This window comes from Colletotrichum abscissum (genome assembly GCF_030869225.1).
Source record: "Colletotrichum abscissum strain IMI 504890 chromosome Unknown Scaffold_57.1, whole genome shotgun sequence".
NCBI lineage: Eukaryota > Fungi > Ascomycota > Sordariomycetes > Glomerellales > Glomerellaceae > Colletotrichum > Colletotrichum abscissum.
The window spans coordinates 216,506-230,792 of NW_026850500.1; the positions used below are offsets into that span (position 1 = coordinate 216,506).

At 52.7% G+C, this 14,287-nt stretch overlaps 5 protein-coding genes across 5 annotated transcripts; 2 read left to right on the top strand and 3 right to left on the bottom strand.

The window, feature by feature from the left end:
• Window positions 1-49: 49 nt before the first annotated feature.
• Window positions 50-1,179, bottom strand: CABS01_14758 (uncharacterized protein; the record flags this gene model as incomplete). The annotated part of the gene is made up of 2 exons (XM_060548096.1): window positions 50-985; window positions 1,036-1,179. The coding sequence occupies 2 exons, from the start codon at window positions 1,177-1,179 to the stop codon at window positions 50-52; spliced, it is 1,080 nt and encodes a 359-aa protein (XP_060393035.1).
• A 923-nt stretch (window positions 1,180-2,102) lies between these two features.
• Window positions 2,103-4,119, top strand: CABS01_14759 (flavin-containing monooxygenase; the record flags this gene model as incomplete). The annotated part of the gene is made up of 4 exons (XM_060548097.1): window positions 2,103-2,697; window positions 2,759-2,865; window positions 2,947-3,942; window positions 3,997-4,119. 4 exons carry the CDS (start codon window positions 2,103-2,105, stop codon window positions 4,117-4,119), a joined length of 1,821 nt encoding a protein of 606 aa, XP_060393036.1.
• A 333-nt stretch (window positions 4,120-4,452) lies between these two features.
• Window positions 4,453-5,583, bottom strand: CABS01_14760 (uncharacterized protein; the record flags this gene model as incomplete). The annotated part of the gene is made up of 1 exon (XM_060548098.1): window positions 4,453-5,583. One exon carries the CDS (start codon window positions 5,581-5,583, stop codon window positions 4,453-4,455), a length of 1,131 nt encoding a protein of 376 aa, XP_060393037.1.
• Window positions 5,584-6,265: 682 nt separating this feature from the next.
• CABS01_14761 (uncharacterized protein) lies at window positions 6,266-8,846 on the bottom strand (the record flags this gene model as incomplete). The annotated part of the gene is made up of 2 exons (XM_060548099.1): window positions 6,266-7,283; window positions 7,345-8,846. 2 exons carry the CDS (start codon window positions 8,844-8,846, stop codon window positions 6,266-6,268), a joined length of 2,520 nt encoding a protein of 839 aa, XP_060393038.1.
• Window positions 8,847-12,033: 3,187 nt separating this feature from the next.
• CABS01_14762 (glycosyl hydrolase family 7) lies at window positions 12,034-13,701 on the top strand (the record flags this gene model as incomplete). The annotated part of the gene is made up of 6 exons (XM_060548100.1): window positions 12,034-12,445; window positions 12,498-12,571; window positions 12,644-12,848; window positions 12,914-13,124; window positions 13,209-13,578; window positions 13,645-13,701. 6 exons carry the CDS (start codon window positions 12,034-12,036, stop codon window positions 13,699-13,701), a joined length of 1,329 nt encoding a protein of 442 aa, XP_060393039.1.
• Window positions 13,702-14,287: the final 586 nt, after the last annotated feature.

The window sequence follows — 14,287 nt, forward strand, 5'->3', positions numbered from 1 at the left end:
TGAGAAGAAGACGGCGGAGACATTACCTACACTCAAGCGAGGGCTTCCCTCAATCTCTGACACCTTCAATGATATTCTTAACTCCTTCGCCCCTTGCAGTCTTGTCCCAGGCCAGAGTGGCCGTCCCGAAGGGGGTCACACTCGACAGCATCGCTTTAGGCTTCACCTTGCCCTCCGCAATAAGCGACAAAGCCAACTCATAATCGCCAGAGGCGTATCGAAAACATCCTCGGACTCTGAGTTCCTTTTCGGACAGAACCAGCATGGGAACTTCAGGCTTGGCTTTACCCAACCCAGCCTGGACGTAACTGCCGCCGCTCTTGAGCAGAAAGATGCCCGTCTGGATTGACGACTGTGCTCCCGACGCCTCAATGACAGCGTCCACTCCGCCGGTAATACCAACCGTCTCCAGCAGCTTCGCAGCAACATCTTCACTCGGTGTCCCAGGCTCAACCAAGAATGTCTGACAGTCGAGGAACGTATGCGCAAAGTCTAGCTTCGCCTGGATGATATCAGCCAAGATGACGCGTCGGGCGCCAAAGGCCTTGGCTACAGCCGCGCAGAGCAATCCGATCGTCCCACACCCAGTCACGACGACATCTTGCCCGTACTTGATCTCAGCCAGACGTGCCGCGTGGACGGCGACGGCGGTGGGTTCCACGAGGACCGCCTCCTGGAGGCTCACCTCGTCAGGGACCTTGTAGACAAAGTCCTCCGGCATGACGAGATACTTTGTCAAGGCCCCATGGGAGTCCGGAGGGTCAGCGAAGAACCTCATCGCGACGCATAAATTATACTCGCCTCTTTTGCAGGCTGAGCAGCATCGGCAGGGAACCCCTGGCTCGATCGCTACGTTATCGCCTACTTTGACGTTGGTGACGGCGGAACCGACTGCTTCGATGGTACCGGAGGCTTCATGACCCATCACGATAGGCTTCTCGTCGCTGACTTTGCGCTGGAACCCTCCTTCTTTCCAGAAGTGCACCTGGTAGAGATCGATCAACATCAAGTCGATTGGGCTGATAGGAGACATACATCAGATCCACACACGCCCACGTATTTGACCCTGAGAACAACTTCATTTGCGTTCTTGAGAGTAGGAGTAGGCCGGTCCATGATCTTGGCTGAGCCTGGGCCATACAGAAACCAGGACGGGTTTTGCATCCCCGCAGTCGCCATGTTGAGACCAGATGTTTATGTCGTCGTGAGATTATATAATGGTCAAGAAGATAGAACTGAAGCTGAGCCCGTGAATTCGATGAAATTCGTTCTCAATTTCGGTAGAGATAATTATTGATTTATATCGAAAAGCTGTTTTCTTCTTCAATCTGAAAAAAACCCCACGTACTAGATGTTTGGGAGGCGTTTCTCCTCGTCTTAAGTACTTCAGTGCCATCGGCCGAGTGTGGTCCGAAGCAACCCTCGTTCAGTGACGTATCGGCTTCATGTTGTCATTGAGATGAACGATCGGACGTGAAGAGCGCACTTCATCTCACATCACGAATCTAGCTTCATTCTGTCTCTGGAGCATCAACCTGATGGTGTTTATCGAACGACGAGAACAATTGCCTGCCTCAAAAAATCGACGCGGTCCTTCTGAATAATTGAAATCATTTACAAAATAAGAATAGAACGAGGGTATCAGCGAGACCGAGCGACCCCCTCACGCGGTGTCGCGCCACCATGCAGCGAGCCACTCTGGTGCCCCAACAGCCACAGCTAACATTTACAAGTGGATTTGGAGTTGGGCCATGTCAGGGCTGTCGGGGAGGGGTAGCTGATATCTGACAGGGCCCATTGGGTTCTTGATGGCTTCTCAATGTTATTGGTCGTGATCGATGCGTTGGACGTGTCCATCAACAGACATGATGCAGGCGACAGCGGGCCGAGTCTTTTCGCTTTCGGCAATCAGATTCCAGGATCCTGCATGAAGCTGTGAACTTTGCAGCCGATCGCCAGAGCTACCGCGGTGCGGACTAATGTTGTCCGATCGTGCTCAGCTCCCATTTAAAGCCGAACGTCGTCATCCAAGTTTACCGTGATATTCATACCGGTGTAGACGGCGAATACCCTCCTAATTCAAGGATAGAGGTAGACCCATCATGGCGAAGAACGACTACATCATCAAACTCCCCATCCTCAGGGAACCTACTTCAAAAACACCCGAAAATGCACGGAAAATCATCAAGGCTTGGACACAGGCGTTTGAGAAAGTGCTCGCCAACAACGTGAAAGACGGTCTATCGACTGTCTTCCGCGAAGATGCTTGGATCAGAGACTTTCTCGGTCTCTCATGGGACTTCAGGACCATCAACGGCCTCGACGAGATCGCGACATTTTTCAAGGAAAATCAGCCTCGGGCAGGTATCCGCCAAATCGTCCCCCGGGAGAAGGGCGCATTCCAGCCGTCTTTCGGGGACCCTGCGCCTGGTGTTCACTGGGTGGAGAGCATGTTTGACTTTCAGTCCAGCGTTGGCCGTGGCAAGGGTATGGTGAGACTGGCGTTGGAGGCAGACGATACCTGGAAAGCCTTCATGATCAACTTCACCCTCCTAGAACTGAAGGGGTTCGAGGAAGCGGTGGGAGTCAGCAGGCCTACGGGTCACGTGGATCCCAAGGGGGGAAACTGGAAGGAGAGGCGCGAACGACAGGTGGAATTTGTCGATGAAGACCCTACTGTGTTGGTCATTGGCGCCGGTGAGTTGCGTATCCTCGATGCTGGTAGTCAAGAATTGCTGACTTATTTGTGTCTTGTCAGGACATGCTGGGCTCAATATTGGCGTTCGTCTACGGAATCTTGGCCTCCCGACGCTGCTGGTGGATCGAAATGAGCACGTCGGGGACAGCTGGCGCAAGCGATACAGGGTCAGTCTTTCTGGTGTCTTCATCACAATCTCTAGTCTGCGATGGAATTAACGCTGATCTGAACACTCATCTCACATGCAGACCCTGATGACCCATGATCCGATTCAGTACTGTCATCTCCCCTTCATCCCATTCCCCGGGAACTGGCCCCAGTTCATGCCCAAGGACAAGCTTGCAGATTGGCTAGAGTCTTACGCAAAAATGATGGAGCTCAACATCTGGACCAGCACCAACATTGAGGAGACAAGCTACAACGAGCAGGAAAAGGCATGGACCGTCAAGCTTCGACGGGCAGATGGCACCCTCCGCACCCTCAAGCCTCGTCACATCGTTCTGGCGACCGGCCAAGCCGGTGATCCCATCACGCCCACATTCCCCGGACAAGGCGACTTCAAGGGTATAGTATACCACGGTAGCCAGCACCAAGACGCCTCCCTCGTCAAGAATCTCTCCAGCAAGAAGGTCCTCGTCGTGGGCTCCGGCAACTCGAGCCACGACATCTGCCAAAACTTTTACGAAGCCGGCGCGGCACAGGTGACAATGATCCAAAGGGGCGGTACCTATGTCATTACAGCGAATAAGGGAATCTTTGTGATGCACAAGGGAATGTACGAGGAGGGCGGGCCCCCAACCGAAGACTGTGACATCGTCGCGCAGAGCATCCCGATACCCGTGCAATTCGCGCTGAGCACGCACGGTATCAAGGCCATCACCGCCGCCGACCAGGAGCTGCTAGACGGTCTGAGCAAGGCGGGCTTCAAGCTTGACTTTGGACCTGATGGAAGCGGTATCTACCGCAAATACATCACTCGCGGCGGAGGATATTACATTGACGTCGGTTGCAGTCAGCTGATAGTCGACGGGAAGGTCAAGGTTCATCATAGCCCTGAGGGCATCACTGGCTTCACGCCAAACGGTCTGAAGTTGGCGGACGGTACGACTTTGGATGCTGACATTGTTGTGCTGGCGACGGGTTATGATGGCATGAGGTCTAGCACGCGTAATATTTTAGGCGACAAGGTGGCGGATCGAGTCAAGGAGTGTTGGGATCTTGATGAGCAAGGCGAGATCAACTCTGTAAGTTTTTCGATGTTGACCAGAACCTTGGAAAAGGCGACTAACCTCGGGCAGATCTGGAGAAGCAGCGGCCATCCGCGGTTCTACTACATGGGTGGGAATCTCGCCCTGTGTCGCTCTTATTCGCGGCTCTTAGCCCTACAAATTAAGGCCGTGGAAGAAGGTATCCTGGTTTAGTAGATGAGAAGAGTCTGGACGAGCTTCATTTACACAGGTAAAAACCAGATCAGATACCCGAGTCCTTCGTCTTCCGATCGCCCATACTTGAAAAGCATTGTGAATATCAAGCGACAGATACCGAAAGTCCCAATATTCAACCGGAAATCAGAATCTTGATCCATCTGAGTCAATTTCTCTCTTGAAAGCTTAAACTCATACTTCAAGACATAGGAGAAGCGAGTATCAAGGACAAGCATCTGTCTATTATTATGGAAACGACTTCGTCATGTTATCCTTCTTGGGATCAATGAGGTCGACCTTTTGGATGAGGCTAATATCGCCGCTGCTGATTTATTCATTGCTGGATTGCTCTGTGTTAGCTTGATTTAACTTGCGGGATAAAGACATTCCTACCTGGTCCTCGTCTTCTTCCTGAGAGAGGCTGGAGCGGTACCCAACACCGCCGAGAACATTGACAGAATCCGCCGGCTTCAGCCAGTTATTCTTACTGTTGATGTTGCCTCGGTTCGCCTTCTCGCGCGCGTCCTTGATCTTGCGCTCGACCTTGTCAGCCTCGATGCGAATAAGCAGCTTTCGCCTGATTTCCTCATTCTCCTTCTTCTGCTCCAGGATCTCTTGGGCGTATCTCTGGGCGTCGCTGAGAGTATCACGGGGATCCCACTTCTGGGTCGGTTCTCGGTTCTTGGGAATGAGCGTCTCAGTGCTCGTCTTCTTGATATCGAGACCGCGTTCCACGCCGATGGCTTCGAGGAAGCTAGCGAAATCATCGATGCGGCTGCCGTCCCAGGTTTTATTCTGAATCTTGTAGCCGCCGTTGATGAACTTGTGAGGGGTCTGCGCGACGAGGGCTGCGTTTATCTTCTTCTTCATTGTGGATACTTCCTTGGACAAGACGGCCATGCTTCTGACGTCGGACGTTATCTTGGCGTCTTGGGCGTGCATTCCCACGAAACCAGCGAGCTTGAGATGCTCAAGACTCGTGCAGTCGGCGTGGAAGGTCTTTCGAAGGAACGACGACATGTCGTCGGCATTATCGTAGGCATCCATCTTACACTCGGGAAAGGACGTCATTGCATCGTGAGCTGCCTCGGCAGTCTGTCCCATTCCACCAAGGATGATGCGATTGAGACCACCAGCCTTGTTTGCTTCCTGGAGGATGATTTGGGCGATGTAGGGGAGACTGCCAATGTTCATACCGACTGCGGTTCGATCTTCGGGCGTGAGGTTGTTCCAAGGACGAGCATGGGCTTTGGCGTAGGGGAAGACCCAGCGGACTGACGGAAATTGTTCGCGGAGGGTCTTGTGATTCATCGTCAGCTTCTCGGACAGGACCTTTCGACTAAGGTCCTCCTCGGAGGTGGTCTCGGGGAAGCGATGGAGAAAGACGACGGTGTGGGTGTGGTCGTGGCCTTCGGTAGCATCAACCACCATGGGCTTGATAAGATTCTGACGAAGAGACATCGTGATGACTACTGCAATAGAATTAATTTTCCAGGACCTGGTGATGGTTGTGTTGTTGGAGAAAGAAAGATTAAGATAACCGTAAGGCCCAAAGGAACCTAGTGGTCAGGATTTAGGGAGGTGCGAAGCTGTTCCCTTCCACGATCGGGTACTTTTCCTATCTTTGTGTCTTTGGCAGGAGCTTCTCTAGTAGGCAGTTCCGTGATGCGATGATTCTGCTGGCAGAAGAGTGACCTTTAGGCCTCCATCTGGAGGTTCTTAGGGAGTCAGTCCAAAGTGCCCTGTGCCTGCATGGATGGCCTCCTGCAGGTTGCATCTTGGGTCTTGAACAAAAATCCCTTTGATTGGACCGTCTTGCGTCCCATCTCTCCCCCTCACTCAACGTCACGTAACCATCCAATAATTGCAGCGTGTAAAGGGATGAAAGAGACCTCTCCTCTTTGACGGAGGATGATGATGTGTTGAGAATGATCTGGTATCGTTATTATCCGATGTCCTGTCCCACTTCCTCGGGATTACGCTTCTCTCTGCCACGCCTTCAAAGCCATTTTATCGACAAGGGTAACTGTTACCCATTTCGTTGCTCCCAGATTGAGAATTCCTATAGTTGAAACACTGATACATCACCCTATCTCTCATCGATGCCGCTGTCGTTGGCAAAAGTAGACTCCATGGCTACCCATCAAATATTTCCAGCAAAACCACCATGGGCAGCAAAGCGCTGTTGATAATCACGCAAATGAGCCCAGTTTCGCATCTCCTCTTCCTCATCCTGCGGTGTCATGTTCTCTCCAGCCATGTTGCTACCGCTTGGCCCTGTTCCCTCGAGCTTGAGAAGGACGTCAATGAGCTTCACGAGCGCTTCCTCCGACTTCATAGCTACCGGGCCTTTCCGCTCCGGGGCGTCATTGAGGAGGGTGGAGGCCACCTGTCGAACTTTGTTGATGAGGGAACCGCCGTTAGGCTCGAGGTTGCGCTGTGAGATGGAGCCCAGCACGTGAAGAAGATTTTGCACGATCAGCTCCCGCTCTGCCGTCATCAGCTCAAAGACACGGGCTGCCTCTGCATCCTCGGCTCCCTTGGCAGCTTGTTCCTCGGCGTTATCCCCAACTTGCTCTTCTTTGTTGGGGTCGGACATGTGGACGTCGCGCAAGTTGAAGTACAACTCGACATAGAATGAACGCGTAGCCAGTTGAGAAATGTAGATGTTAGCCTTTTGAATCTCGTACTGAAGCTGCCGCCGGCGTTGGGGATGGTTCTTGATCACGTTTCGAACATCGTTGGGAGGCTGGCTACTAGGGTACGCGGGGGGCACGTATTGGAGCTCGGCATCTTCAAGGGTACCGAATCCGCTGGACTGCTCATGAGAAGCGCTGAGTTGAAGTTCGGGCGGAAGCCGGTCGATGATGTCCTTGGCGGCAATGAGAGCGTCTCTAAGCAGAGACCTCTGATCGGACCACGGAAGGGTGCTCATGCCGTAAACGAGTTCCACGCTGACAATGGCGTTCATGGTCGTGTAGATGTCGACGGCAAAGCGGAAACCAGTAAGCAGAGTGACAGAGCTTTCGGGAGGATACACGATTTCGTTGGCCATGATGTAAAGATCATCGACGTTCTCGGGCAGGGCAGGATATGGCAGTCCAGGGGTCGACGGGGCGATGACCAAGTCGGCATGAGAGGCGCCTAGTTGTGAGAAGGACCTTTGATGTGTGTGTGAGTAGATATGTACGTGACCTGCATGATAGAAGATAGGGAACGTACCTGACGCCGAGCAGCAGACACCAAAAAATGCGCTTGCCGATCTGGTCCTTTATGTGGTGGAAAGGTAGGGGATCGGGCGAGCAATTATCGTTGCCAAAGGTGGGAAGCTCATTGGGATGCTTGGGCCGGTGGAAGCCAAGCTCCCGAATGAGAGACAGACACTCAGACATGAAGTAGCGGAAGCGAGGGACTTGGAAAGTGTAGCCTGCCGCGAGCCCAAGAAAGTAGCTGGTGGCGGCATCATCCAACGTCTTCTGTTTCAGGGCCCATCGAGGACCCCGCGTATCGAGGGCAATATCTCGACATCTCTCAATCATGACTATGGCCCTCGGAAAGAGGTGGGTGCTGTGCTGGGTCTTGAGGTGCTGTCTGGCACACCGGGGGAAGGATGACACTAGAGAGGCGATCATGGAGGACAGCAAGCCGAGAAACTCGGGATTCGTTCTATCCTCTCTGTTGGCAAAGGAGTGTCTGAATGTCGGCTCGTGGGGGAATGGGGCGAGCGGGTGGATGTAGGTGAAGAAGTCGTCGATCAAGAGCTCGAGAATGGGCAAGGGCGCGATGGCCTCTGCATCCAAACGACCCGGCCCCTCTGCTATGGAAACCAGAGCCTGCGCAGCGTTGTGCGGCGAAGGCGAGGGTGTAACGGCAGCGCCATATGAGGTGAAGGCGGCTGTGGTGGGCGAACCACTCATGCCAGGCTCGATTCTCTGCCTTCGAGCGGCCCTGGCAGCCTCGGCATGCTTGTTCGGGGGTCCTCGTCTCTTCAGCTCTCGGTTGAAGGTGCATTCGACATTGAGTTCGGAGCATGGCCTACACGGCGGACCGGACTCGTCGCACTTGACCTTGCGTTGGGAGCACATATCGCAGGCGCGTCGCAAGCGGGTCAGCTTCGGGTTGACTGTCGGGTCTCGTGGCATTGGCGGCATCGGGGCGAAGGCGTGAGGGAAGGCAGACATGGCGCTCTGTGACACGGCACCGAGAGAGCCATCGGTGGCCAGCGGAGATGCGGGCGGAGCGCCTGTGAGTGTCGAGGCATGAGAAGCCTGCGGCGGAAGTTGGTGAGGAGGCGCTTGGGACGGGGTGTGTGGAGGAGGGGGCGGCGGCGGCGGCGGCTGGTGTTGCTGATGATGCTGGTCTTGGTCTTGCTCAACAGCCGAGACCATGGCCAGCTGTTCTTGTTGCTGTTGCTGTTGTTCCTCAACAGGCTGAGGCTCGTGTTGGTGTTGTTGGTGTTGTTGCTGTAATTGCTGCTCATCGGCGGCGGCGGCAGCGGCTGCAACGGTACTCAGATGATGCTGGACATTTTGGATAGCCGCTGCAGCTGCAGCATCTGAAGCAGCTTGGAGGACCTGAAGTCCATTGCTGGCATAGGCGTGAGCTGTCGCTTGCTGAGAGGCAGTTGGCGATGCAGGGGAATCGGATTGAGGGTCGGGCTGATGATCCGCCGGCTGCTGCTGGTCCTCTGGCTGAGGTTCCTGGTCGGCCAACGACGATGACATTTCGAAAAAAGAGAAGAGCAGGGCCCGGCGATGGCCCCCTTGGTCTTATCCCTCCTAATGCGATGGGCGGTGCTGAGTGGGAATGGCTGATTGTCGGAGAAGCTCCGGCTGCGATTCGGGACGGCCTGTCCTGTGTGCGCGTCCAAAGTGGGTGTGCGGAGGTTCTGGTGTTGCGCCGAGTCGACGCTCCAGGGCGGTGAGCTACCTTAGGTAACAGAGGGAACACTGAGAAAAGCGGGGAGTCATTTTCGCACAGTAAGAATGGCCAGGGTTTGTGCGAAGATGCACGTGAGATTTCGAGTGGGTCATGAATTAAGCGATAGTTTTCACACGGTTCAAGTTCTGCCACCCTGGAACGGACTAGCGCAGCTCACCGAATGCCCCACTCTCATCCTGGGAACCCGGAGGGAAAGAGGAAGGTGCATCCCATCTAATATTCTGAAGGTCATCCTTGCGCTAAGATATATGAGCACTGTATCTCACTCTTCTAATAAGGTAGCAGACAGGATGGTTCTGTACCTTAGTACGTGAAAGACATTCTCCAAAGAATATACATAAAGAATAAGCTAAAGGAATGCCAAATAAGACTCGTAATACTTCATGTAAAAACAACGGGGATAACAGTAATCATCTTGACATAGACAAATATCAAAGAGGTATTGACCGTCATAATATTTTGTCACACAAGGTCCGTGGCTAGTTTGATAAATGAAACGCAGGGCTGGGTGAGTATACTATCAATAGCATCTAGATATCGACAAGCTTAAAAGAGTCTTGCTGCCATCTAGGATCCTCAAATCGCTTATTGAGATTCTCTCGAGACCCGATGAGAAGTGCCTTCCTTCATTGCACCTGGTAAGAAGTCTGTTCTGATATTCCTAGAATCTGAGAGACTTCTTTTTAGTGAACCGAAATAGCGAAGCCTCCTAAAGACAGGATACGGCTAGCAATAAAAGCGTTAGTAACAAAAGCACGACATCACCTGATTGAATCGCAACATGGCCAAGTCAAAGAAAATGAGACAAGTTCATAAACAGATACCCTCAGTAGCGATGTTCTCTCGCTCTGTTTCTGATATTCTGTATATCTACTCAAGACTTTTCTGGCGCAATCGAGTAGTGAAAGAAGCCCAACAAGCAAGGGACTCCCTTGATACACATACTGTATACTTCTGCTTCAAAAACGGGCATGATAAAATGCTTCAGGACTGCATCTATAGGCAATTACCATGCGATCCAAGACAGGTTCTAGACACGCAGAGGCATGGCGTGGGAGAGCTTGAGAAACCAGTCCCCTTCATGGAGCTCGAAATTCGACATTAGGCTCACAGTTGCTCAATATCAACTCATCGTCCTCGACATTGATCGAGTGAAGATAAAGAAAGAAAGAAATGCCACCGGTCGCTTCAATTATTTTCTATGAAACTCGCCAAGGTCATAAAATGTGACAACGGGGTGGGATATTCCGATTTCTTTTCCCAAAAGTCACATCAGATGCATCTTTGGGTGCTGCTTACTTTGGAAAACACAATGTTTGCCGTATATCAACCAGCGACCAGGCCGATACTGGCAAGTCACATCCAAGCAACACCCCATTCTCACCTCATGGTTGAGCCACCGGGGCAAAAGCAATATCGAGTTCCCATGGGAAAGTAATTGAGGTTGGATCAAAGACATTTATCCTATAATCACATTCCGTTTACCCCTCCTCGACTGCCGCCGCGTGACTGGTCCGCAGCGCTTCGCTCGTCGCTCATTTCGATCGTGTGTGGTGGAATGATTTATGCATGCCTCCGACCCCTGTTGGGGCTAATATAAATGCCGGCCTTTCAGGAGAATTACCCCAGACTAGGGTCCCATCCCGGTCCAAGTATGGCAAGTGCTTCAGCCCACATGACAACATCAACACCGCTGCTTATGGAAATCAAAGCCGGGATTTCACCGTTGAGCCGAGCCCAAATTCACTGGGTGAGATACATGAAAGTCGGCGGCGGCGCGCTGGCGACGGAATCATCATTAGGAAAGAAGTTTGGGAATCGCAGAGAGTCATCAATCGACTTGTTGCTAGATCTTATCGATCGCGCTGTGACGCTTGAATAAGCTCCCTAGTGTGGTATTTCTTCTGAAGGGCGCGGGCAGATAATCTCCTAAAAGAGCTCAGGAAGTAGGTATGAACTCTTGGTCCGGGCTGCTTACAGCCAGACTTCTCAAGACAAGCACCCATCACCCACCTTACCCACGTATCATCCGCAAGGCTTCTTCCGAAACACCTTCTCGGACATGTTGTTTGCCCAAGGCATTCTTACTAGACGCCGGTAGGCCCAAGACGATCTAGACCTCATCTCTGCGACCATCCCTAGCCAGAAGAAGCCCCAAGACAGATAAGCCTACCAAGAGCCTTGGCAACGAGTGCTTATTCCGTATTGGCATCGTTGGCTTTGGCAAGCATGAGGTCTTGGGTGCAACTACGAGAAGATAAGTATATCGTAAATTGAACTTGTAGTTGGACCGGCAACAATCACGTTAACTTCAACGGAGTCCGTTAGAAAAAGACATCTGGACTGGAAGGAAAAGTAGATGACCTATTCAAATCACGACTCAAGAAGAAAAAGTAGCTCACCTAGAGCTCGTGTGTCATACGATGCCGGGGCCCAATTCCGTCTAGTACCGTACACTCCGCGTTCTTGGGCTCGAAGACACGCCTCTCCTCCCCCGCACCTATACTAACATGAGGATTGATTGCAATTTAAATTGCATCGAGCGATTGATGGAACGCTTTGCTGGTCGATGGGGGGGACCTCCGGTTCCCGCAGCCTTCAGGGGCAAGTTGAAAGTTTCCCCTGGCATTCTGTCGAGGACCGTTGGATGCCTGTTTACCTAAGTCGGATCGATTCTGTTTACTGCTCAACGGATGAATGCCTCCGTAGTAGGCATGGAAGATCCCATCGGTCATGGGATGAAAGGGATGTTCGGTGCGCTTCCCGGTGATCCCTTGCCTGGTACTGAGGTCTTGGTCAATAATGCGAACGGAACTTGGATCTCCATGAAAGAGTATTCGTCAAGGTTTACTTCCCAAGAAGTCCCAGGAAGGGCTATAAGAAGTCCGACAGGATCACGCAAGATGTCGTGGAACTCATGATCTTCTTCACCAGCCAGAACATCCTCAGCTGTTGACATCTCATCTCAAGATGCTTTCACTCTCCGTTCTCCTCGCTGCAATCAGCGCCGTGTCTGCTCAGCAGGCAGGTACTTTACAGACTGAGACCCACCCGAAGTTGACCTGGCAGAAGTGCACCGCCTCCAGCTGCACCAACGTCAACGGTGAGGTTGTTATCGACCACAACTGGAGATGGCTTCACGATGCCTCCGGCACCAATTGCTACGACGGCAACAAGTGGACCAGTGCTTGCAGTTCCGCGACGGATTGCGCCTCCAAGTGCTCTCTCGAGGGCGCTGACTACGCTGCCACCTACGGTGTCACTACCTCTGGCAACGCTCTCAGCTTGAAGTTCGTCACGCAACACGCCTACGGCAAGAACATTGGCTCTCGTCATTATCTCATGAACTCGGCCTCGGCCTATGAGATGTTCACTTTGACAGGTTAGTCTGGCCAATGAAGAGGCTTTCGTGTCAGTTACTAAACATCCAATAGGTAACGAGCTGGCCTTCGACGTCGACCTATCCCAGGTTGATTGTGGTCTGAATGGTGCCCTCTACTTTGTGCAAGTAAGTCAACAATCTTCGAGGATAATCATAATGATTGAAGGACTTCCGTGTCAGCTACTTACTTTTCAATAGATGGACGCGGATGGTGGTATGGCCAAGTACCCTACCAACAAGGCTGGTGCCAAGTACGGCACTGGATACTGCGACGCTCAGTGCGCCCGTGATCTCAAGTTCGTCGGTGGCAAGGCCAACATCGAGGGCTGGGTTCCGTCATCCAACGATGCTAACGCTGGCGTCGGTCCCTACGGTGCCTGCTGCGCCGAGATGGACGTCTGGGGTACGCAATTTCTCGGCCATATCTGCCATCCATCCCTTAGAGCTCTCTTGCTAACCCTTCGACAGAGTCCAACTCTCACTCCTTCGCCGTGACACCCCACGCATGCACGAACAACGCATATCACGTCTGCGAGACGTCCGGCTGTGGCGGCACCTACTCCGCGGACCGCTTCGCTGGCGACTGCGATGCCAACGGATGTGACTTCAACCCCTACCGTATGGGTGCCACCGGCTTCTATGGCAAGGGCAAGACGGTCGATACTTCCAAGAAGTTCACGTAAGTCATCCTTCTACTGCGTTGTCCTTCCTCTAGCCTTTGACAGGCGAGACCATGACTCAGTAGCTGATCATGAATACCCAGCGTTGTCACCCAGTTCTCCAACAACAAGGTCGCGCAATACTTCGTCCAGAACGGCGCCAAGATCAACATGCCCAACTCGACCATCAGCGGCGTGTCCGGCAACGCCGTCACCCCTGAGTTCTGCACCGCCCAATTCAAGGCCTTTGGTGACCGCGACCGCTTCTCCGAGGTCGGAGGCTTCTCCAAGCTCAACTCGGCCCTCAGCGGCAAGTGGGTGCTCGTGATGTCCCTCTGGGATGATCACTACGCCAACATGCTCTGGCTCGACTCTGTCTACCCTCCCGAGAAGGCTGGTCAGCCCGGCGCCGCCCGCGGAGACTGCCCCACCACCTCCGGTGTCCCTGCTGACGTTGAGAACAGTCTTGCCAGTGTAAGTGACCCTTCGTTTCTCTTCCAAGTGAACGGCAAGTATAGAGCTGACGCCGACACCAACTAGGCCACTGTTACGTACTCCAACATCCGCTTCGGACCCATCGGCTCAACCGTCAAATAAGTTCGTTCGTAGAAACTTGTTGCTCGTCATGCTAGAGTGCTTAGGATGTGCGATTATCGTCTGGCCTGAGGCTCTGCATGTTCTGGTAACGGGGCGGCGAGGCGACGACAAGCCTGCAAGTAAACTTGGTCTTTCGTGATGGACACTTGTGTCTATGGCTAGAATATTGTCGGTCGTAGTGTAGGGTGTCGTTTTCTCTTCGTACGTAGTCGTTACTCTTGAAATCCGAAATTTTTGTTGCTCGTCTTTTGTGCCCCGTGTGCACAGGTCTCACCTCGTAGTAATCCTGTCTTGTCTGTACACATGGGATTTGTCAATAAAGCCACCAAAACGAAACAACGTAGAAGTTATGGGAGACGTACGTAGAACGGACAAAAACTCGTCTTCAACATGCACTGTCTATGCTCAAAGCTCAATAGGCAACGAATGCTGGCGGCAAAGTGGACGGTCACCAGTCATGTATTACAGGTCGAGGCAGCCTAGTTCAGCTGCAGGGCTACGATTATCGGACAATGATCTTCAACGCTGATTGAATTGCCGACATTCTTCCTTCAATCAGAAATCCAACCTCCGACTGCTCTGAGTT